The sequence below is a fragment of the Uloborus diversus genome, chromosome 7, assembly GCF_026930045.1.
Source record: "Uloborus diversus isolate 005 chromosome 7, Udiv.v.3.1, whole genome shotgun sequence".
NCBI lineage: Eukaryota > Metazoa > Arthropoda > Arachnida > Araneae > Uloboridae > Uloborus > Uloborus diversus.
In genome coordinates this window covers 36,346,997-36,372,922 of record NC_072737.1, presented here as the reverse complement: position 1 = coordinate 36,372,922, position 25,926 = coordinate 36,346,997, and the positions used below count along the sequence as shown (strand labels likewise).

Below are 25,926 nucleotides of genomic sequence, written 5' to 3'. Positions count from 1 at the left end.
TGCTTTTGTAATATTGCATACGTATTGATATGACAGGAAAATGTCAGGATACATTGACATGACAGTATGAAATCAGCACGTTTGCAAGGTGTTTTATCCATTTATTTATTTGTATTATTTTCACTTCAAACTCGAGAATTAAACTTCATTCTTTAATTATTTCTGTTATTCTTCAAGATAGTTTTCTAGCCTGAGAATATTTTCTTAAAGCTGACATCTGATCGGAAATTCATATAAAGATATTAATAGTACTCGCGATTTAATTTAAAAAATGAAAGTTTCTTCGTTTTGCGTAATACTTGACTTATTTTTTAAATTCATGCTTCTAATTGTATTATAAAGACATAAAATGCTTAGTTAGGAATAATTGCGGAAGTTTTTATAGCACTAAAGGTAGCAAAATAATAAATAAATACAATAAACAAGTACATTTTCAAATAGATGTCAGCATTGAAAATATCCCATGGACAAAACATATGAATTTATCTTAAAGAACAACATAAATACCATTGAATAAAATTAATCTTACGTGAGATTGAAGTGATAATACGAAATTCTGAGCTTCATGTCCTTTGTTTCAAAGTCTAGGGACGAAAAAAGTTATTTTCGCCATTTCTAACATTGATCGCACATCGTCTGCGATATGACTTGTTTAGTACTATATTAATAAACAAATACAGTTATCAGTCATTCATAAGTTTTTCCTAAAACAATACTATTCCAGACTAATAACTAAGCAACCAACTTAACGAAGCCTAAAAGAATGCAACGCCACGTGCAGCACCTCTGAACCGATTGAGGTCGAAGCAGAAAGAATGTGCCAGCAATACGAGGGATGCTGGGTAGAAAGAACTGTGCGCATGCGCAAGTAGCAACGAAGGTCCACCTGTTCTATTGTGTACTAATTACCTTGACGGCGACAGCATGAAATCAATATCATCTTGACGGCGACAACATGTATGCAATGTTGTTATTGTAAGGTAATATCAATATTGATATTTTAAGATGAATGCAATGTTGCATACGTGTTGTTATTGTAATATTGCTTTTTAATCTTTATGCAAGCTTTATGCAGTATGAAACACGTCAATATTGACGCCGTCAGTATAATATCAAGATCTGTCAAGGTTGATGCAAGAAATTTTGCTAGTAGGGTATGACCAAGTCATTAAATCCCCCCCCCCCCCAAAAAAAGCTGTTTTGAAGAGTACCACCCGCGGGTTACAAACTAACTTGTACCAACTTGCAAAGGGGGCGGGGAAAACAAAGGGATATCTGTTGGTCCGGACCCCGAGCCTGAAGGGTCTCGAGATTTTTTTAAATAAAAATATTTCCACTAGTTATGTTTATACTATAAGATCATACATCGCATAATTAAATACCCATTCCGAAATACTAATTTTAAATATTGGATGTTAATACATCTCATGGCATAAGCTGATTATATTATATGTGTTAAAGTGTTGATTTTACGCAAATTTTAAAATTTCATGTGAAGTTCACGCTATTTACAGGTAAAAATAAATTGTGGGGACCAAATGGCTCCTGCACTTCTCTTGTATAAATTAACCATTTCTTAAGAAGAGATAGTTCACATAAACTTTTTCAAATATTAATTTTTTTAAATATTGTAGGGTCTCTTCTTATTTTCCGCAATATAAGATTTATGTCCACGTCCAGCCAGAGACCTCCTATTTTATTCAACGGAGGATACGGTCACGGTCCAGCCCCTTCTTCCTGGTGTTTGTGTTTGGAATTTATGTGCGGAAAATGGCATCACTTTAGTCACAGCGTTAAAAAATAATGGCTTGGTGCTTGATGTCTTTGTGTATTTAGCGGTGTTTACTAAATTAAATGATAATGTTTTTATCATTTACACCAGTTTTTTGTTTATTTTCACGAAGGAAAAGGACTTTTAAATAATGGGCCCTGTTTGCTTCTCAGTTCTATTGTCATCTCTGCTAGTATGTTGTTACTGTAAGTATTTTTTTACATTTTTTATAAATAGGTACTTGAAGTAATCTCATCGTAATCATCAAAACTATGTTTTCGTTTATGCTGACTTTCTTTTGTGCTTTACTTCTCATATATTTGCTATCGTTTAGACTGAAATCAAACAGATGAGTTTGTAATGCAGCGAAACGATGTCAACTTTATTTGTGGTAAAGTTCATTAATGTTTCTATGTTGACAGTCACATTTTCTAACTCATGACTAATTTTAATCAAAATCCTTACGTTTTAAGAATTATTACTGGATGGAAAAAAGCAAAATTCGATCCGATTTACAATTTTTTCAGTGAAATGTTTACCAAAATAAGAGTTTAAAGTTTGAATCTGAATTTAAGGATAGTACCTACTAAATATTTTTATTCTTGAAGTAACTTGCTCACAAAAAGGGCTGTTGTGAATTACATAATATTTTATGATGATGATTAAACCAGGCATCGGATTTAGCCATTTTCTTAGAGTTATTTTAGTATTTTTTACTAGGTAATAAATAGTAGGAGACTTAAAAAATATTTTTTATTGTCCCAAACCCAGGTCATCATAATGAAAGACAACTGTCAAATTATACTAATAAATGGTGATTAGCCTTGAAAAAATGAGACTTATTTATTTATAACTTGAAACTTACATGAAATTTCACCTACATTACATTACATTACATGCCAGGGTCCAGCTTTCCTACCACTAAAGATTCCACATACAATCACATGGTAGTTTAAAAAACTTGTTTCAATGAAATGGGGTGCCCATTCAAGGGTTTTTATATCACAGATTATGGCATTGAAATTTTTAAGGGGTAGGGCCATTTAATTTTAGATGGTTTTAAATTCCTATTTTTTTGGAGGGGGAAGCCCTCTCCCCCTTGGGCCATGGGCACCCCTGTTAAAGTAAAACTTTTTGAAAGAAAAAAAGTTGGATGCAGGACTTTATCCCAATTTTATGACGTCTATTAAATTTAGATTTAAAAAAAAAATCTCAAATTTTTAAAAATCTTACTCTAATTTCAACAGGGGTTGAGATTTCTCGCCCGTATCTTAGTTGTCCTAGGCTCTTAGTCTTATTTTACAAATAAATATTTCATTTTGAAGCTCAGATTTCCAATTGACAGCCCAAGGGAAGCACATGATATTTATTTGTTTTACTCGGCAGACTAATCAAATATTCTGGTCCACCGAATACTTAAATTTTCGGCAACCAAATAGTAAACGAATTTGAATGCTTGACAATTGGTGAACAACCCCCCTTTTTTTAACATGATGAATGAAAGTGATTGTATAATATCAGTGGTGCCCAACGTAAGACCCACAGGCCAGATTTGGCCCCTGTAGCTGCAGAGCTTCCCCCAGGATCAAAAAAGAGCATGCTGTTTTTTAAAAAAGGGCACTTTTTTGAGAAAAGGACATTTTTTAAAAACTAATACTTCTAAGCATTTGTGGATATAGTCGTAGGATAAAACCAATAAACGACGACAGCTTGAAAGCACTTGGTATTTATTTTCAGTAGTTAAGTCATTTGTTTTCAATTGAAATGTCCAAAATCATCCACATTTGGCTTACATGCTGAATTCTTTGTATTTTTGTCATATTTTTGGGTTTCTTTGATGCCATGTGTCATGCGAAATATTACCGTTTTGCTGCAAATCTGCAGCAGTCTTTTAGCATTTGCTTTCGGTTTTAGATATTTCTTATTATTTTTTCAGTAGGACACAATATAAAGTATATTGATCAAAAATACTCGGCGTGCATATAAAGCATTAATAATAAAACAGAACGTATTATCCACAAATTATGCGCGAAAACAACTGTTTCAGCATAAATAACTATTTAGATTAGTATAATAGACTGTAATAAAAAAAAAATTAAAAAAAAAATTGCAGCACAAAAAAAAAAGAAGAAAAAATCGGAAAAAATGGTGTGAATATCAGGTTAGATTTCAGGTCGGGGGATTTATGTCGCTCCACTGCACCTGCTTGATTTTAATTCAAAATGTTAAAGCACTACTAAAAACTTGAATTCGGATGAAAGATTATAAAATGCAGGGCTAACTTAACGTTTCTCTGACTGGAAGAGAAGAGTTAGAATTACCTTAAAACACATATCAATTGGACAAAGAAACACTTCCCTTGTCATGAAGCGATGAGGAGGAAGGATGACAGCCAGTGTTCTTCGCTGGAAACCAGGGGTTTCAGGAAGGAGAGGAGGGTTGGTCCGTGTGGGGGACTGAAATTAGTGACATAGCTACGGAAGCAGTCGCAGAGCAGTTTAAGAGAATTTCAGTAGAAAAAGGCATTGCTGCGTTCCTATTTTTGGACACAAAAAACTTAATTTGAAAAAAAAAAAAAATCCATGTGACCCAATTAACATTCTTTGATAGTAGTGTTTATGTCCCACTCATATTTTATGAGAATTGACAACATACATTTCAAGTTTGTGTACTTGGTCACACAGGACCCGTTTATGAGCTCACGTCCAAGATGACAGATAGCACAATACAGGGACATAGTGTAGGACAGAATTAACAGCACAGAGAAGGAAATTACAACCAGGACAACGGGCGGGAATCGAACCCACCACCTCGGGATTACTGCAATGACGCGCCAACCAAAAGCGCTACCGTGGGGGGAGGGGGGGGGGGCTACAAAAATAATTTTGAACTCAAATAAAATGGAAAAATTAAACTTCATCATGAGTGATATCAAAGTCTAATTAATATGAAATTAAATGAGGTTTGATTACAATTTAAAATAGTTTTATTAGTAGAAAATTGTAATGTATTTGAGTCATTAAACTCATAAACTACTACAAAAATCTTTTCCCGATTTGGAAGAGAAAATTACCTTTTCATTTGCTTGCAAAAATTATGTTCCCAAAAATTGTAGAGGAGGGAGAATCGTTATTAATATCTGCAATTATACATAGTAAAAAACAAATTTGTAAATAAATAATCATTGTATTTAATAACATTTTAGCAATTATCATAGTTAAAAATAATTATATATTTGCATTAGCCGAATATATATATAACAACTAGAGGGAAAACTACTGAGAGACTACTGAGAGAAGAAAACTACTGAGAGAGATTACCACATGGTACATTTATATGTCTGTTATGAAAGAAATTAACTATCTTATGAAACATTTTTAAAGCAATTACTGTTATTATAAGCAGATATTTTCCAAGTTCTGTTACTCGTGTATTATGGAAAGATTTTTGAACGATAATAATTCAAAATGTAAGCAGCTGTACATAAATGACTACAATAAAAAGTAAAATAATATAGTAAAATGTTCTTGTCGTAGAATATTAAAATAACTATAAAGGAATAAGTACAGAGTCTCAGAAGCTGGCTGGTGCATAACATTTCATTAGTAATCCCATACAGAAATATTGTCCTATGAAACATTTTTGAGAACAACGACCTTTACTTTAAACTGATATTTCTAAAAACTGTTTGTTTTGACTTTTCAAATGAATATCAATGATGACAATTCAAAACATACACATCCACAAAAAACCTATGTTGTAGCTGCTCTTAGTTTTTGTCATTAGTTATTTTATTTTTGCTTCTTTGAAAAGACTATGCAGAAATCATTGTACAGATTAAAAAAATATAGAGCAATTTTACGCATTTACGATTTCTGTGTTTTATATTCATTATAAAATACACCCCCCTCACCGTACAGAAAAGGGAAAACAATATAGGAAGGAACACTAATAATTAAAGAATTAATTTCAAAGCACTGGGATAGTTTTTGAAAAAAAAATTAAATGAAGAATGAGAAATTTTCCTGTTTCTTAGAAATATCATGCCCAAGGCCAGAGGAGCATGTGCGATAAATAGCGGGAGCAAAAAAATTGAAATTGAAGATGCAAACCAGTATTGAGCTATGGAAAAGCGTGAATCAGTGCTTCCAGGATGACATCAGAGAAGGTAGTTTTTCCCCCGTTTTAGCCAAGACACCGCAAAACTGGAAGATCAAAGAGATGGACTCCCCCTGGCTGAAAACTAGTGTAAACAACACTCCATTATTGAATAATAGGGGATGCAAACCCTGAGGCAAGGAGTAAGGAAGTGGTTCTGAGAATTCAGTAGTGGCTTATCCGTTGTGTTCTCAAAGTGTAAGGTCCTTGGAAGAACATTGTTTAGTCTCTACTAGAGTGCCTTAAGAACAGAGTGGCGACAACAGCGGTGTTTTTTCCCCCCGGACAAGCGTGGCCGCAACTTTCAATCAGATGCGGTGATAGAAAATTTTGACCGTTTGGCGATTTGCCACCAAGTGTGAATCGTTATTGCGGTTTTGGCTGCAGATGTAACTTCAGTTTCTGAAGCATTTCTCAGAGGCTACTGAGTTTCTCTCCATTCTTTCTTTTCACTTATCCTCCAAAAACAAATACATACATAAGCTTTCTAAAAAAAACGAATTGAAAATGATAAGCGACATCACCATTTTCTTTACATATTATGTGTGCGTGAATGAAAACAAAGTAAATGATAAATTTTAACTTTCACAAGAAAAACGAATCAGAGAAGAAAACCATTACTTTAAAATGAGTCTTCTTGGAAAAAAAAAATGCTATGATAATTGTTTTTAAGCGAGAGAAAAAAATGCAAAATAGGAAACATAATATATCTGTAGCTGGGCAGTTCAGGGCAAGTCACTCGATTCAAGATCGAGACTTTTGCACTATCTTTTACTCAGCATTTTAAACTCTATTCAGAAGTATAAGAAGAATTATATGCGAAGATTTAAATGAACAAATTTTCATTCAAAAAGCTCATAAATGGCAATCCAATCGAGTAATAAAAATTATCAGAAAAGAAAATTTTCTAACTCATCTCTTGGCTTTGTTTTTGTGACTAAATTCCCTTTGCCTCCCAGGTACAGATACATGCATACGAATAAGTTTAATTAATTTCTGCTATATCCAGCTTTTACGAAAATAAGAATTGAAAAGATCAAAACAAACTATTAGCTATAGAGAACTGAAATGAACTGTTTTAAAAATGTTGAATTGAAAATTCTTAATAAAATAATTCAATTATAGTTTTTCACTGTATAAATGCAGACAAATTCTAAACAGAATAAACAATTCATTTTGAATGGTTATCGCAACACAACGGTTTAAAAAAAAAAAAAAAAAAAAACTTTTTATCTTCAAAGAAATTAGAAAAAAATAAAAAGTATACCGTTAGCTGAATGCTACAACTAGGTAACTGCAAATTTGGGTAAAGTTGAATGTTTTACGAAATGGTGGTTTAATGATATTTTAATCTTGTGAAAAGATACTAATTCCTTGAGTTTTTTTCGAAACAGTATGAAAAATACCGAGTTGAATTTACGTTGAACGTACTTTAGGATTTACCCCACACTATGAATATGAATGATTTAAATTAATTTGAAATGATTTACATTTTGAACATTCACACTGTGAGTTATTAAAATTGAGTTTCACATTCCCCCCCCCCCCCCCATGGTTTCTGTGTGTAAACAATAAAGATGTGTACCAGTTTCAATTTTCTCTATAATGAATCATAAATAATAAGCAGCTTCAGAGAATAAACTTTAAATAATTTAAATAGATAATTATTTCATTTGAGTAAAAATATTACGGGATGAAACCCATTTACAAGAAGCGGAGAATGGTTGCCGCAACATTAGTGAAGCCAAAAAGCCCGCCAACACTATTGGAATCCAAAATCCCAAGATCAGTGCTCTATAATTAAATCAATTTCTCGCTTAGAGTTGCAAAAATTATAAAAAGTGATAGCCTATACATTTATGCACTTGAGACATAAGATGAAATGTCAGTATTAGTGTTGCTCTGAGGCGACGATGTATCATTTCTTAAAAAACTAGCCCACTGTCTTCTGTTCAAACATGCATGGCATATGAGTGAAGCATGGTCATGCTAATGCTTTATCCTTACTAGATCAAAATAAATAGCAAATGTTTGAACAGTTGCGTTCTTGCTATCATAATTTATAACTATCTATTTGAATACATTTTTTTTAAAAGATACAAAATAGCTTCGTCTCATCTTTTCAGTTGGTTCAATCAAAATTTCAAGCTTTTTCTACTTTGTTTTACTCTGCTTCTTTTTAAAAAAATACATGCATATTGTTTTACATTCCGTATGAATATTTCATTTTAGGTGCCTCTCAACTGTTGTTTGCTAACCGGAAAGACATTCGTCTAGTCGATGCTGAAAACAATCGCAGGAAGAATTCTTCTAAAATTTTAATTACAAATCTGGAAGATGCAGCTGCTTTGGACTTCTACTATGAGGATGGAACGATCTTCTGGGCCGATGTTGGACTGGAGGAAATTAAGAGCATGCATATCAATGATTCTAGGACAAACAAAAGTATCATCCACACCGGGCTGATGTCACCAGATGGGTTAGCATGTGATTGGATGGGAAAGAAGCTATACTGGTCAGATTCTGAAACTAATCGCATTGAAGTTAGCAACTTTGATGGTAGTTTCAGGAAAGTTTTGTTTTGGAAAGACTTGGACCAACCTAGAGCTATTGAATTAGTTCCAATGGATGGGTAAGCAGAATGTTAATAGCCATTTTGACTGCATTTTTAATTATGTTTCTCTGAAAAAGTGTCAATATTCAATAAATTGCATCATAATCATTCAGTCTTATTGTTTTTTAATGAACTACAAATGCTACCCAAGTGGCAGTTAGCTCCACTTCTATCATTTTGTTGACCATTCTTTCACCACCATCATACTCTGAGAAGCAAATGCAGACTCATGTATCATTTCTGCAGGAAACCTCTAATCATTGATTTTGATTGTACCAGAAATGTTAACATCTACTTTGCCTAAATTAAGATCCAATCATAACATTACACTTCGCCCAATCCAAAGTTGCGGGTGTGACATTTACACTAACTAAATTAGTCATCAGCAAAAATATTTTAGAGTATAGGTTTCAATTTTTATATTTTTCAATAAAGATCACTTGCAGGTACATTGATGCCAATTTGCAAGTTGATTGATATTTTATTTATTTTTTAAAAAATTAATTTCTACCCGTTGCGTGTGTGACATAAAAAGGACATGCATTTTCACCTTGCGATCAAAACATTCAAAACTCTGTGAATTATATCAACTGATCGAACTGGTCTTTTTTTATGTTAGACAGTAATACTTAACTAATTATTCTATACAAAAATTTAGATACTCACTCAATTAGTTTCACTGTAAAAAATATTCAAAGTTGCCGTTGCGGGTGTGACACCCCGTTGCGGGTGTGACTTGTGTGGCCAATAAAATAACAACTTACACAAATAGTTATCAATCAGACATTTTATGATTAGCACAGTAATAAATAAGAGAAATTGCAAATAGCTAAGGAAATTTTTTTTACATAAATCTCATTTCCAATCTAGAATTGATGATTTCAGGGGGTGTTAGTTTTCTTATTACAATGTTCTGTTTCTCCCATGATATGTCTGACTGATTGGGCCAGATGTATACATGTTCTGAAGGTTTTTTTTCCAAGTATTCGACTTGTATGTCTTCTCCATCTATTTGCTTGATTTGACTTTTTTTTTGAGGTAGAAAACAAAACAAATTCTACAAAATCTCCAATGGCATTTATATTACCAAGGGAGATCGTTTCCGACTGAGGCAGCAATGAAACTATCTTCAGTGCACTTTCTGCAGTTAGTGCCTGCCACTTGAATTGTACCCATATCGATCGGTACAACATGGTGTACCGATTGTAAGTTTGGTATAGCTTTGTACAAGGCAGCAGCGTGCGTGAAGCATTTTTGCAACATCTTTTGTGATGTCGCTCTCCGCAGAATAAAGTACTCTGATTTTTTTAAGAGCCTTTTCTGCTCAAATAGCAAAATCCTATGCAGAATTGACTGTTGCTCTACGCTGTAGAACGGCAAGTGACACCATTTTTTTTTTGTTACCGCACCAACACCATCCACAGCTCCTTATCCATGAGTCCTTTCAAAGTATGACCATGCAATTTTAATGTTGTAGTCTTTATGGTTGTATGACATTAACAGAAGATTGTACCTGTCTATGGATTGCATTACCAAAGGTTTGAGTTCTTCAAAAAATTGCCATTGACTCTGCTTCTACAGCTGGAGATGGTGTGGCCCCTTTTGTCGAAGATTTCTTTCTCTCTCTCTACACTTTCTCTGCCTCTCATTCTGGTTTTGCCTCTACATTTTCTTTTTTTTTCATGGCCACAGATGTAATTTTTTAAAGTAGTTTCCTCGTAATTTCTATTCTTGCTTTGTTTCTTTCCCTTTCTTTTAGAAAATATTCCGAGTATTTAGCCGAGTTTTCTTTCATCTTTTTACGATGATTTCGGAATCTTTCAGTGCTGTTCATTCTTCTGCAAAAAAAAAAAAATGTGTAAAGTGAATAAATATAGCACTACAAGTCCCAAAATACATTGTTGAACATGTTTTTTTTTTTTTTTTTTTTTTTTTTTTTTGAAGTTCTTTGAATTTTTTAACCCCAAATGAAATTAAAAACATTAAGTTTTGATTCATTTAAAACTTTAACTGACAGAATTTTATACAAATTTTTTTTTAATAAATATTTTAATAAAAGTTTCATTACTATTTTATCATTTCTTTATATTTATTTTGAATTTGAAGTAAAAAATAATCTGTCCCTAATATTACATTATTTGTTTTAAAAAGTAAAGGGGGAAAAGTCAAATGCTGAAAGCAAAATTATACATTTTTATACATATTAAAAAAGATAAAATCTTGTTTTGGTTTTTTAAAGTTTTATTTAAAAAAAAAAAAAAAAACAAATCTTACCTTATTGAATAGTTGCCTTAATTTTAAATCAAGAAATACAAAAATGTTTCTTAGGAGAACCAATAATATAGAATACCAAACTAAATAAATCAACTGCACATGCTCTAAAGATACTAATTTTGAATTAACTGGGGTCTAGACAAATAAGTCAAAGGCCAAAGGTTAGGTCAAAGGTTAAAACATTAGTGCTGTCATCTACATGCATTCCAGAATTACATTTGTGTTTAATTTAAAAAGATGTTGCGGGTGTGACTTTAACTAAATGTCACACCCGCAACAGGAACACGTCACACCCGCAACGCTTAATAACTCCAATTAAAACATTGATTAATTTTTTTTCTGTTTGTTATTCAAAGTGCTTTAGTAAACTATTTTAGAATACTAAGTTTCAAAACTTTTAGGCAAATAAATTTTTCTGTGGAAATATAAATGCATTTTTTTGTTGCGGGTGTGACACAATAATTAAGAATAATTAAATATGCTTACCTTTTGTAGTGAAGATTAGTAGAAATTTCTCTTCAGGAAAAAACTGTTGCTAATGAATTTCAGATTATGTGTGAAACTTTATAGATTTCTAGAATTATTTGTTCAGCTGTAATAGACCATGCAACATAAGCAGTTTTGGTGCAGTCTAGTTCGCACTGATATAGTTCCACTTTAGTAATTAAAATAAGAATGTTAATGACATAAATGAAATTTTTTTTCAATAAAATAAGAAATAGTATACTTTTAACAGTGTGTATGCAAAATTTCAACCATATTGAATGAAATTTGAATTTTCATCCTCATGTCCACTTTTTTTTGGATTGGGCGACTTGTAACTGTAAAACACCAGAATCGGAGAATGTCGACATTCACCGGGGATTTATCAAAAATATTTGGTCTTTGCTGTGTGAATGTTGAAATTTACCTGGTTTTGGCCTTTCACAGTAATTAGGAGCCATTCCAGGAATTTTTTCTCGCTACCTATTTTTGTGAAAGTATGGTAAAAAGTTTTTTTATCAGCGTTTTTTTTTTGAAATTTTAGAGGCATCCTAATTTTTGTAAAAGAGAAGTAGAACAAGTGAAATTTTAGTTCGAAAAGTGTAAATGTCATATAGTATTATTTTAAACATATTTCGTTTTTGGGGAAGGATAGCTAAAAACCTAAGAAGTACGAAAAATATCATCGTAATTTCAGCTTAATAGGCTATGTACTGTGTACAATATAGGAGATTATGACAAAAAGCGTTTCCCAAAACAGATGTTGAAAAATTGCGATAATATTGCATAAATACACTTTGGCGAGAAACAGCTAAAAATCAGTTAAAATACTACAAAAAGGTTTCTATTTAAGCGATTGTTCATATAAATATAAACCTGCTTAGAATGTTTTTTTATGAGTAAATTTTGTTGAAACAAATTTTACATTTTAAAATGTGAGTTTTTGTGAAGCCACTGATTTTATAACTTGTTTTTTGTGAAAGTACCGATTTCAAAACAAGATTTTTGTAAAGGTACCGAAAAACGGTAGCAAAGTCAGCCTGTATTGGACCCTGGTAATGTACGCATTTCAAAAATTGCTATGAAACCCAAATTTCTCCAAGGCCCTTCTTCGTGTGCCCTTTTCTCACCACTCCTAAGGTTGGGTGTGCTGACATTTGAGGACCCTCTGTGCGAAATCTTTAACAATCCTGAAACTGTTCAGTTGCAGTTCTCCACTTTTCACTAGAATTGAGACTTTCACTTATATTTTTATTTGTAGTTTTTAATTTCCTCTTTCACTTGCATTATCCATGGACAAGGCAACACTAGTAAATTTTCTGTTACATTCAAATTTAATTCTGATTGTGTGTTGTTGAATGAAATATTTAAAACCTTTTTGTTTAGATGGATATTTTGGACAGATTGGGGAGAAACACCAAAAATTGAAAAAGCTAGCATGGATGGAAACCTGACAAGTAGAAGCATTATTGTAAAAGATGATATTTTTTGGCCAAATGGCATAGTTGCTGACTATGACACTAAAAGGTATTGTATATGTACATCTCTTTGTATTCCTTTTACTAGCTTACAAAAAATGAAGTAAAAGGAACTTAAAGAAAAATAAAAAGATTAAAGCCAATTAATTCTTATAAGTGATATATTTTTTGAAAAGAAACGTGCAAAAAAGATTAAACCAATGTTCCTTGCAGCTAAAAATCATGCTTGCTGTTTTATTTTGTCCTTTTGGCTGTTTTTTGGCATCAGACAGACTTGACACTGATATAGGTTCAGCCTCATTGGCCTGAGCATTGTTCTCCTCCTTTTTCATTTTGTTTTTTTCCTTCTCTCTTTTTTTTTGTATGATCATACATTCATTCTGTGCTTAGGATTCTCACTAAAAACAATGCACTGAGAAAATTAAAAAAATTCTGAAATTTGACAGAAAAGGCCATTTTTTCCCTTGCTTTCTGATTGAAAAGCAAATATTTTACAACAATGAATGTAGGAAAACTACTTTCAATGGAGCAATATATGCTGCTAAATACAATTTATGCCAAGACCATAGAAATAAAATGATCATTGAGGGAAAGTGATGGATTAGGGTTTCTGTAGTACAAGTAGATTACTAATACAGTAGTAACTCCTTTAAGGAACACCTCTATTTAACGCAGTTTTCTTGGTTTCAATCCCTTTGAATAAGGACCTCCATGTATTTGCGTGTGATTAAGGAACAATCACAGGGAAAAATCTATGTATAAATGAATAAGAGACATGGAATTTTCTGAAATTCAAGATTCACTTTTAATCTGAAAATCACCTGGTGTAAGTTTGACAATATGCAAAGAAGCCAGTGTGCATTTTCATATTCTCAGGGCTCCCAAATGGTCCGCTTTTCCCGCCCAAGTCCGTTTTTTAAGGTTAAGTCCGCTTTAGACCGCTTTTTAACATTTTGGTCCGATTAGTCCGCTTTTATAATGTTTTTACTTAAAAATCAGATTTTAAAAGTTTCCATTGTGTTCAAAGATACCCCCAATGTGTACACCCAAACACGCGGCCGCGGCGCCTTAACCTGACTTTCCCATATTATTTCGCTTCAGATTGACGTCATTACTCCTTCAACCGCTGCAGCATGGAAATCCATAAAAAAGAGGTTTGGGGGAAGAGTTATGACATCGAATCGCGGAGCAGGGTGCCACCGATATTTCTCGGAATTGCAGCCTCACGTTTGCAATAACGAATGAACTTTCCGATCTCGGATCTCGATAACTCGAATATTCATCTCAAAGTTTTCATTGGATCCCAAGCTCTTGAGACTGTTGTGTCGTGCGTTCACTGTAATAGTAACGCTGCTATGAGCCACCTCTTTTGCAAATAAATTCGAAAGTAATCTCGTGGGGCATGCGCCATTTTTTTTACAGGCGCATATGTTCGTAAATTTTACGCCCTTGAAAAACCTTGAAAAGTTCCTGAAAAATATAAAGTTTTTTTTTCCAAGTGCTTGAAAGCCTTGAAAAAGTATGAAAATTTTCTTTATTGCTTGATTCTTTCAAAAATCATTACAAGCAATCTAAAGCATACTTTAGATTGCTTGTAATTCTGTTAAAAATATTTCATCAGTGCAATTTTCTGAACATATGTTCAATATGCAGTATCGCGAAAAATTGCTTTCGTGTTTGAGGTTTCAATCCTTTTGCATCTTGTAAATATTTTGATGTTTTTTACAATCGGAAGTTATTTTGACATGTGCTACCTTAGATTAGCTTATTTTTCGTTTAATTTCAATAATTAACGAAGGAATTAGTTTGGAAACCATGACAACATTGAACTTACTCAAACTTTGCGGAAAACTGCTTCTCGCGTTTGAAATTTCAATCCTTTTGCATCTTGTAAATATTTTTATTTTTTTAACAGTAGGAAGTTATTTTGACATAGGCTACTTTAGATTAGTTTATTTTTCGTTTAATTTCAACAATTAACGAAGAAATTAGTTTGGAAACCATGACAACATTAAACTTAATCGGACTTCGCAGAAAACGGCTTCTCGCATTTGAAATTTCAATCCTTTTGCATCTTGTAAATATTTTGATGTTTTTGACAGCAGGAAGTTATTTTAACATATACTACTTTAGATTAGCTTATTTTTCACTTAATTTCAATAATTAACGAAGTAATTACTTTGGAAATCATGGCAACATTGAACTTACTTGGACTTCGCGGAAAATGGGTTTTAGTGTTTGAAATTTCAATCTTTCTGCATCATGAAAATATTAAAATATTTTGCCCAATCGAATGTTGTTTTCCCAAATGCTACCTAAGATTAGCATGTTTTGTGTTTAATTTAGTAGAAAATAAATAAATTTATTTTATGGAAAGTATGCCAAAATTGAACTTGGTTCGTGAAAATTCGCTTATCTGAGCTTTCAACCGTTTTGCATCTAATAAATATTTTTATATTTTTAGCAATTTGAAGTTGTTTTGACATGCTGCATTAGATTAACTCGTTTTAATTTTTATTTAAATAACTAAAAAATTAATATATATTTTTTTAATTCAAATTTCTAGTTTTGCAACCTTAACTTGCAAACTTAAGTTTAATTATTACTAGCTGCGTTGCCCAGCTTTGCTCGGTCTATTTTGAAAAAAAACCATTGCGTCAAGTGAAGTATCTTCAATAACCAGGGTTAAATGAAAGAAGAAAAAAAAACATCATGCAAAATTTTCTTGCCAAACAATGACGACAGATACTAAAATACTTTTAAGCAATTAAAATATAATGAGAAAGATGGATTTAAAATGCGTAACCATGGAAACACAAAATAAAATAAGTTTAAGAATTGAAAATGAGAAAGATGTAAATAAACTATGGATTCAGAAAGCGTTACCGTGGAAACGCAAAATAAAATATTTAAAAACTTGAATAGAGAACAGATTTTTGAACTTCATTTAATTCGCTTGTAACTTTTTATCTAATGGAGATAGAGGGTTAAATTTTCGACCTTAGGTCGAGTTAGATCTGGAGTAAAAAAATCAGCTCTTTCCAATGCTGTCAAAAAGAAAACTGTGGGACAATTCCTTCACTTCTTATTGATGGATTTAATAAAGAAAGTAGTGCTTAAATTTCAGCTAAGCCTAAAAAAATTCGAGCTAAAAACGTAAAAAACTCCCGCCGCAATTAAGTTAGAGCATTGGAACAAATTGCGTGGAACGTGGAAAACTCTTCCCTTTCCAACGATATATAATATTACTATTTGCGAGTAATTTTTCACCCCCATATTCGAGAATTTGTGTGAAAATTGGGCTTAAATTGGAATAAAAAAAGAACTATTCATCGAATTGTTTTCGAACTGTTCTGCAAACCTTCTCAGGACTTAAAGGAACAAACTGTGAAAATTTCAGCAAATTCGGCCGGGTAGTTCCTGAGTTTTGCGAGTTCAAACAAACAGACGCTTTTTGGAGACTTCATTTTATACTATGTAGAGATTAGCTTATTTTCGGTTATTACTGTTTCTCATAGGGGGGAGGGGGGATATTAAATGTAAACAATTGAGTGCATAACATTTTAATTTAGTTTTTGTATTTAAAACAAAGTTGCAATATAAAATTTTATAAAGGTGAATTTTTGTACATTTTTTTCATTGTCATGATGCCTGCTAAAGAGGGGAATCGGTCCCCTCCCCACCTGCATAAAAGTTCAAAGCACTCATGGTCTTGCTATCATGGAGTTTTTTTAAAAATCTAAGTTGATCTGCTTCTCTTTGTGATTAAGCATTTCAGACATTTTTAGGAAAACTTTCAATACAGTAATTCTTTTATTAAAGTGTCTCTTGTAGAAAAAGCAGTTTGTTTTCGTATACTTTTTATATTACTTTCTTTTATTTATATGTTAGCATTAAATGAAATCTTCATGTAATATTTATAGTGCGAATTTAGGGTAGTACCTTGAAAAACATTTTTTTACACTTGAAAAGTGCTTAAAATTTTTTTTCTCCCTAAAGGGTATTCAAATATAAAATAATTTTACTTTAAACTTCGTTGTAGCTTTGTTGAAAAGCAAAACAATATTTTTTAGGTTTCAGTGTGTCATGAGGAAGTGCAAATTTCTCAGCAAATAGTTAGATGAAACTGATGAAGATGGGAACAAAATTAGAGAGTGGGGAAAACAACAAGAGAATAAAGTTTTTTTTTTGTTTGGTGTATGATAACGCTATATTAAGAAGCATTAAACGACAGAAAAACAGAAAAATAATTTTAAACTAAATAAAGATGAAGTGCAACTTCACCTATCCTTCAGTGAGACGTTAAAATGTATCATTATGCCTATTTAGTTCTAAAGAGGCTGCCTTAAGTGCTGAACTAAGTGCCCCCCCCCAATGTTATGCACTTTTATCAATGGATTAAAAAAAAAATCAGTTTCACTGGTGATAAAAGAATTGTATCTCTTGTTATTCTAGTTAATTAACGAATTATCTTCACAAATTTAGCAACTGGCAACTAATTTGCCTTTTGGTGCATCATGGGTTTAACTATAAGTGGTCCTCCCAAGGTCCTCTTTTTGATCCTAACTGGTCCTCTTTAGTCCCCTTTTTGATTGAAAATGGTCCTCTTTTACCCTTTTCTGAAGCTAAAATGTGTTGGGAGCCCTGTATTCTTGCTGAAACCTGTAATGCACAAAGGCGGATTCAGCTTCTGGTTTTGGAGGGGGTCATTCTCGGATAGGGAGGAGTCAAAAAAAAGCCTGCATCTATAAAGTTTGACCCCCCCTCCTCCTGCAAAAAATCAGCAAAAAAAGACTGCCTACTGGATTTCTATGTCACTAAGGACCGTTTTCGTGCTTCCGGACCAGGTTGCACTACACTCTGATAGGTTGCACTACATAGAACAAGTCATGTTCCTCGGAAAAATGGACAAAAACTAAAAAATTAAAATGTTAGTGTGTGGGAAGTATGTGCATTTATTTCTAAACAAACTTCTTGTTTAAGTACAAGTTTTTTTTTTAAAAATATCTTTTGAAGTTTTTGTTATGGTTTCCTCTCTCTTTTGCATTTATGAGTTTTGATTGCTGTTATCTCTTTTAATTTACGAAGTTTCTCTCCTTTTAAATTAATTTTTTCTTTATTCAGTTATGTTGTCTCTGATATTTATTCTAATGACATTGAATAGTGTATGTATATATTGTGAGATTGTAACTTATGCTATTTTCAAAATTAGGATATATTGGGCAGATGCAAAGCTTCGATTTATTTCAAGCATGGACTTTGATGGTAAAAGTAGGCAGGTCATTGTAAATGGAAACCTTCCTCATCCATTTGCATTGACACTCCATAACGATATGTTATACTGGACCGACTGGGTTACAAGAGCCGTACATGCTTGTAATAAAAAAGATGATTGCATGAAACGAACTACCTTTGGTGGTTTTTTGTCACCAATGGGCATTCATGTATATCACCAAGATAGGCAACCACCTGGTATGTACCTATTTTATGTTTTACATGGTTGTTGCCTTTTGCTTATTTTGTTATATACAAGCTGTTCCATTTTAACCTGCAAGACCTTTATTTTCGCAACCATTAGTCCTAGATGTATACTTCCAATTGCAATGTTCAAAATCAGATGTTGAGTTAAGATATTGAAAGTTTGAAGTAAAAATAAAAATAAGTCAAAAAATACAAAATTTAACTTTTCATATGGACCACAGGTCCCTTAACTAGGGAAATAATCTCCATTTAAAAATAATTCCAACACAAAAAGTTTGAAATTAGTGAGACCAATATTCACTGAGAAATGAAACGCAGTATTTTGTGACTTACACCACTTTTCACTGGCCGTCAAATAACACCTTTTGGGAAAAAATCTAGTGGTTAACAAGGGTTCAAAACTATATGTGTGTAGAGTGTGGTTTTCCAAATTGTTCGAGGGGTTTTTGTGTGTTTTTGCATATTACGGTATAACATTTGCATTTATTTTTGAATGGCAATGAAAAATATAAATACCTTGTTTTTCTTTCTTTGATGACCTGTCATTCTTCTGAAAGGGCGATAAGTTCCAATCTCATCTTCTGTATGCCCAGTAGCAGAAACTTTCTAGCCAGTCTGCGACACTACTTCCGGTAGTTGAAAATAATCTGCAGCATTATTATTAGTTTTATTTTAACTTTTAATAAAATACACAAGTCCTTTGTGAAGGCCAAGACTTGGACAATTATCCAACTGGCCAGTGGCCACTAGACCCGAAAAACTTAGTGGCCATCACTGTCGCTGAGTTTTAAAGCAATAAGGGGGGGGGGGAGGAAGCAGCTTTCACTACTTTCATAAAAATAAATAGAACTCTACACACTATGAAAACCAATTCTTCAAGACATATTAATTTTAATATGGAAAATTTGCATTGAAATGGGTTTTTAAATTTTTTAAATTAGTAAATGAGAAGTAGGCAGGAAACTGCATTTTAGATGAAATATTTAGCTTATAGCAAAGCCTTCAAATCAATGAGGATCAAATACAACTGTGCAGATAATAATTCGCATTTTTAAAAAAAATATTTTATAAAAAGAAAAAAAAACATGATTTATTGAACACTTTATATTATCTTCAATAGTTTGTGTTGAGGTAAACATCCAATTCTGTTTTTGGAAACTTAGGTAAGTATTAGTATCCTTTATTTCTATCTTGAGAATGGCCAAACATGGCGTCTACGCGAAAAATTCATGGTTATAAATAGATATTTGAATTTGTTGCATAAAAGTAGCAATAAATTCAAAATCATTAAACAACTACAATTTATGTGAAATAGTCAGTTTTTAGCACATTAGCCTTTAAAGCAATGAAGATAAGATAATATTCTGAAGATAAAATTTTGCAATTTTAAAGACTATAATTAGGAATTATCCAAAAAAAAAAAAAAAAAAAGACACATTTTGCTTAATTTTCAGCAGTTTGCATTGCAATAAACATCTAATTCCGTTTTTGAAAACGTAGGCACTTCATAAGTCTTACGTACCAACATCTTGGCGACCTAACATGGCGACTACGCTAAAAATTAAGATATTAATTTCTGAATTTGTTGCAAAAAATATTTTCAAAATAAAAATCCTCATGAGACTAAACTTTAGTAAAAAAGTTTTGGCGCTTTTGCGTCCAAAGCAATGAGGATAAGGTGAAATTTTCACATAAAATTTTTCACTTCTCAAGAAAATTACTTTAAAAAATAAAAATAAAAAAACGAATTGCTGTAGATTTTAAGTTATTTTCATTTCTTGGCAGAAAGATAATACATCCAATTCATCTTTGTTTTTGAAAACTTTTGCACTTTTCTACTTCGATTTTGAGAATGACCAAATAGGGCGACTATGTTTCTAGTTGAAATGCTGAAGCATCCATCGCTCAAAAAGCGATCTCCAAACGATCTTTTTAAAGTTGTATTTCTTTTTTTTCCCCCTTCCTTTCGTTTTGTTCTTTGGTAAAATTATCTGCAGGCCGCCGAAAAATCTGCGACGCACGTCTCGCGTCTCGCAGTTTCTGCTACCGGGTCTGTATGGTCCCTAAAAACTTTGAACTCGAATATCTCGAGTTTTAGTCGCACAAATATCAAGTTTTTTGTGTCAGTAATAGTTTTCAATGTAGATTATTTCTCTAAATATGTATTAGAGGGCCTCTGGGCCTAAAATTTACAAAGTTAAATTTTGTATTTTTTGACTCATTTTTATTTTTGTTTCAACCTTTCAATATCTTAACTCTGCATCAGATTTTGAACATTTTTGCAGTTGGAAGTATACATCTAGGACTATTGGTTGCAAGAATAAAGGTCTTGCAGGTTAAAACGGAACACCCTCTATATTTTACTTTATTTATGTATATATATTTTAAATTCCTGGTATTGTTTAACTGGCATACATAATTTTTATTTCATTTATTCATTTGATTTGAAGACTTGCATTTAAAACCCTAACTTTTACGCATTTGGAAAAGAAAGTTTGATTTTGGATTGTTTTCGAAACTTTTTGCACCGTTTAGTAACCAAGTTACTAAGACTGACCTAGCTGGGGTCACTAATACCTTGTTGCTGAATGAGTGAGCTTGTCCATGTCCACTCATCCATTCTTTTCAAAATTTACTCTTCTAAAGCAGTTATTAGCTAAACTTCAATCAAAAGTTGAAGTAGATTCTCCCAAAGTCTTTCCAGCTGTATGTTAGCTGCTTCAATCGTAGCATTATCTAGTCTTGAGTAGTGATGTAAATTTTTTTTAGTGAGGAAAAGGTAATGCCCCCCCCCCCCCATTTCTTTGTGGAAAAAATTGATTTTTTATCAGTTAAAATGTAATTTCAAAGCTAGTTTCTTACAAAACTTTAAAAAATCTACATATTTTCACATATATACTGTATACATTTTTTTTTCTTTTCAGAAATATGCTTAAAACTTTTACAAAAATGTTAAAAATAAGTGTCATAACTTATGGACTTATTGCTACTTTTTTGGTTCCTCTCTTTAGTGACTTGCAATGCCAATACTTATGTTTTATTTCAGACCTTTGTCCAAATTGATCTCCCCTCATTTCTCTCCCAATTTATTTTATTTCTTCTTTTTTAATTTTTGGACAACTAGATGCAGTTTGGCTAATGATATTTATTCCATTTAAATTGTCTAATTTTTTTTTGCTTTTAGTGTTTGTAATTTATTTCTTTCGTCTTTAATTTTTCGCGCTTTACTTTTACTCTGTTTCATTCTTTACGTACTTTGGTGTGTCCTAAGTTCCAGTTTCTATATACATTTTTGGATGTGTTGTTCAAATAATGTTTTGTACTTATTTCTTTACTTGTCTCCATGGATGTTGGTTTTTCGTATTTTCCTCTTCAAAGTTCTCTTAATTTATATTATTGTTATGTGTAAATGCATCATTTGTACTCATTTTTGTTTTTGAACTAGCTGTGTCACCCAGCTTTGCATAGTCTACCTCAAAAGTAAATGTTATGTCAAGTGAGGCATATTCAACAATCAGGCTTTAACAAAAAAAGGAAAAAGTCCTACAGATTCCGGAAAAATTACCCAAAAAGGAAAATTTTTTAAATTTCCCGATTACGAGAAAAGCCTCAAGAATTTTATTTGTTCACATTCGAGGAAAAATGACACCAGATCTTTCTTTTCGATGATTTTCTTCATGCTACAAATTTTAATAAAAGCATTGTTCAGCAATGAATTTCTAATTGAAGGCTTACCTACCTTTTAGCATGAAATTATCTAAAAAGAGTTATAATTCACGTTCTAGTTATCATGGACCATTGGAACAAATTTTATCTGATGCAGAAAAATCAGCTGTTTCCATGGATATTTTATTCTGATTTTTGGGAGAATTTTTTCGCCCTCTTATTGTGGAAAAACGCCATTTTTTTGTCTAGAAATTTAAATTTCAACGGTTCAGTTCATTTTTGGAGTTTGACCCCCCCCCCCCTCAACATTCTGTCTCAGGTGCCCAAGTACCTCCCTGCCAAAATTTGGTTGAGATCCGAAGTAAACTGGATTTGTATAGGGATCGTACACATGTATATTCTTTGTTTTATTTATATCGATGTTATTGTGAACCATGAGTATTTGAACTTTTCTTTCATATTTCAAATTTTAGCATTTATCACGTTGGTTTCTTAAATGTTTTTACTCTCATTTTTTAAATTCAGCATTTTTTGTTATTTTAGTTTCTTTTCTCTTGTTGTATTACTAATGCCAGCTTTCATTTGTATTCCATTGTCTATTCGATGGCCCTTGAACTCATACATATCAAATTATTACTCATATAAATGACAAACTGTTTCTACTTGTAGAGAAAAATATATCAAGATTTTGTTTTGATTTATACAATTGAACTCGGTTAATACGAAATGCCAAAAATTCAAGACTTTGTTTCTGTTTTCGTTATTCGTAACAATCTTGAATAAGTAAAATAGGGAAAAATAAAAAATTCATATGTAAATTTAAAACAGAATTACATACCAAAATTCAAACAGGTTCATTGCCCAAAATTGCGTGTCTTTGAGATTTCAGTGGTTTTGCATCTTGAAAATATTTATTGCGTAGAAAGTTTAGAAGTGTTTTATTATTTGCTACCCTAACTCGACTCATTTTATTTATTATTTTAGTAATTTATTTATCACCATTATTTTAATTGCTCCTTCATACTTTGTAAAATTAACCTAAAAAACGTGGTTTGACATCTAGGTTTGGATTTTAATAAAATTCTGTAGCTTTGCTCTTGCTATGCATTTTAAAAAGCATATAAAATATTTTTGGAGACTTTCAATCGGTTTAGGTTCTATAAAATTGCATAGCAACAGTAAAATTTTAAACACTGGAAGAAAAAAAAAAAGAAAACTCCTGTACGAAACAAATTTTGATTTAGGGCTGCTGATTTCTGGAAAAGGTCCCATTAATTGTTTGTGTTTTCCATGCTTGAAGTACTTGCAGAACAATTTTGGTCAAATGATTTTATGTTGCAGAGCATCAAGCATTCTACTTTGTGGGTTTTGGCTTTTCAGTAGTTTAAAAATATTTTTATGTTCATAGTTTAACTATCACAATTTTTTTTCTTCTGAAAATGCTTTAATTTTATACTTGCGTAATAAATTTCATCTATTTTTTCCCCTAGGTCCTACTCCTTGTGATAAAAATAATGGTGGGTGTTCTCACTTATGTTTATTGTCTGCATACAAACCATTTTATTCATGTGCCTGTCCTACTGGTGTACGTTTGAAGAATGATGGAAAAACCTGTGAAAATGGTAATTTGCAAATGAGCTATGTATTTTTAGTGTATACATTTATCATTGATAAAGTTATTCATAGTATTTGCATATTGTTTTCTTTAATTTATATAATATTTTTCAATATTTGCCTTTTTAGATTTGAACCTACCCAAAATCCAAAATGCTTTATATAACAAAATCTTTCTTGAATTAGATTTGATAGATCTAAAGTTAATCATATGAATTTAGTTACCATATTGAATATAATGACATTTTTAAGTTTTTAAACATGTTTACATAGTTGTAAAAATATTTTTTCAGAACCCCAAGAACTTCTCCTGCTTGTTCGAAGAACTGACTTGAGAAGAATTTCATTGGATACCCCAGATTATACAGATGTTGTCCTTGAGTTGGAAGGGATTAAGCACGCTATTGCTGCTGATTTTAATCCTGTTGATAACTACATTTATTGGACGGATGATGAAGCAAGGGCTATAAGAAGAGCTTATATGAATGGAACTGGTATGTTTCCTTTTCGTGTGTTAAAAGCATGATCCCCACATTTATTGCAGGGCCCTTTTGCCAGATCATGCTGCAATCTCCTAAAACTCTAGACAAAGTTATGAATTGTAACCAAAATTTTTTTTAGTAATCTTTTTTAGACAAAAAAAAAAAAAAAAAGAAAATCCCTGAATTGACTCATTTTCTGTTAGGTTGACACTTTAAAAGGAGAAAAAATTATAGTACTTGACTAAATCAAGGAACAGAATGCTTAATAGATGCAGTAGCAATTAGTTAAGGGGTCACAGTACCTTTCAAACATTTTTTTAAAATTTAAGTAAATTTTATTTTTTTTTTGAAACCATAACATGCATACTCTTTTTGTAATCAATAATTTATTTCCAAAATTTTAAAATATTGCCTACTTTTTTAAAAATTGAAAAAAAAAAAAAAAAAAATTAGAAAAATTTCAATTTTTCAAAATTCTTAAGTCTTTTTTATTTTTGCACTAATTAAAAAAAAGTTTTTTGCTAAACGATCACTATAATCATCTCTCAAAATCTTTGCATTCATTTGCTTATGAGTTTATTAGAAAATTTTCTGTGATTAATTATGTAAAAAATCAAAGTTAAAAAATTTTTTTTTGGTTTTTTAATGTTTAACATGCTCTAAACATTTGAGTAACTTATAAAATGCTTATCCAATGCACTGTTTTGTCAAATATGTTATCCCAATTACAAACAGTATTTCTTTACTGGGTGCGGCAAAAAAATGGCAACTTTATTTTTTTGTATAATTTTATCAAAAAAATTTTTTTTTACCAATGTAACAATTAATAACAATAGCATGGACCTATGGTCATAACATATTATGCCTGTTTCAAAGTGACCCCCCCCTGCGACGATACATAGGTCCAGACGTGACCTGAAATTTTCAGCGATGGGCCGCAGGTCCTCCGGCAACAATCGAGCCCATTCCCGGCGTAAGGATTGCTTCAGCGCCTCTAAATTTTTGTGGGGCTTAGCACAGATCTTAGCCTCTAAAATGGACCACATGCTGTAGTCCATTGGATTGAGGTCCGGCGAGTAGGGCGGCCATTCCGCCGACGAGATGAAATCTGGAAAATGGGTCATTTTTGCCTTGTGAGTAGGCGCCGAGTCCTGTTGAAACGTCCAATTTGCATTGCCGAAGTGCTGCTGAGCCCAGGGAAGCACAACAGCCTCAAGAATGTCGCGCCGGTAGACTTCTTGGTTAATTTTCACCCCTTGATCCACAAAAGCGAGTGGGGTCTTACCGCTAGCGCAGATTTCGCCCCAAACCATCAACGAAGCGGGATTTTGACGATGCTCGACGACTGCTGAGGTACTTGGAGCTTCTACGGACCATATTCGGTCGTTTTGGTGGTTGCTCGACGGTGAACAGTTTCTCGTCCGTGAAAAGGATACGCTCCCATCGTTAAGCAGCGGCCCGACGCTTGAGTTGGCAGCATCTTTGCAGTCATACGCGTTTGTTGTCGTCGGTGAGAAGCTGAACTTTCCGGAACTTGTAGGCCTTGAGGTTGAGCTCCTCTTTTGCCACTCGGCGGACTGACCGATCGCTTATGCCGGTCTCACAAGCGATTTTTCTCATGGAGACCCTCGGATTTCGTGCAACTCTCTTCTTGATGATTTTGCGGTTAGCAGATGTGTTGACAGTCCGCTTTCTGCCACTTCCTGGACGGTGGCCATCGTGGCCAAGCTCCTTGTATCGTTTAATTGCTTAAGACAGTACGTCCTTTCCAACAACGAGCAAACGCACAATTTCACATTGATGTTTCCCTTGTCGAAACAGCTCCAAAATTGCAACACGTTTGTTTGACATTCTGCATAGAAAAGTCAATTCAAATTAGTCAAATGTCAATTAATCGATGGAAAC

General features: G+C 32.5%; 1 protein-coding gene across 1 annotated transcript in view; it reads left to right on the top strand.

Moving 5' to 3' along the window:
- Positions 1 to 1,795: 1,795 nt before the first annotated feature.
- Positions 1,796 to 25,926, top strand: part of LOC129226657 (low-density lipoprotein receptor-related protein 6-like) — a 61,606-nt gene continuing 37,475 nt past the window's right edge. The window contains exons 1-6 of the mRNA XM_054861287.1: positions 1,796 to 1,977; positions 8,162 to 8,561; positions 12,687 to 12,827; positions 17,991 to 18,250; positions 23,416 to 23,547; positions 23,833 to 24,033. Coding sequence (XP_054717262.1) covers positions 1,923 to 1,977; positions 8,162 to 8,561; positions 12,687 to 12,827; positions 17,991 to 18,250; positions 23,416 to 23,547; positions 23,833 to 24,033 — 1,189 coding nt within the window. The 5' untranslated portion in view covers positions 1,796 to 1,922. The remainder of the gene's footprint in view (positions 1,978 to 8,161; positions 8,562 to 12,686; positions 12,828 to 17,990; positions 18,251 to 23,415; positions 23,548 to 23,832; positions 24,034 to 25,926) is intronic.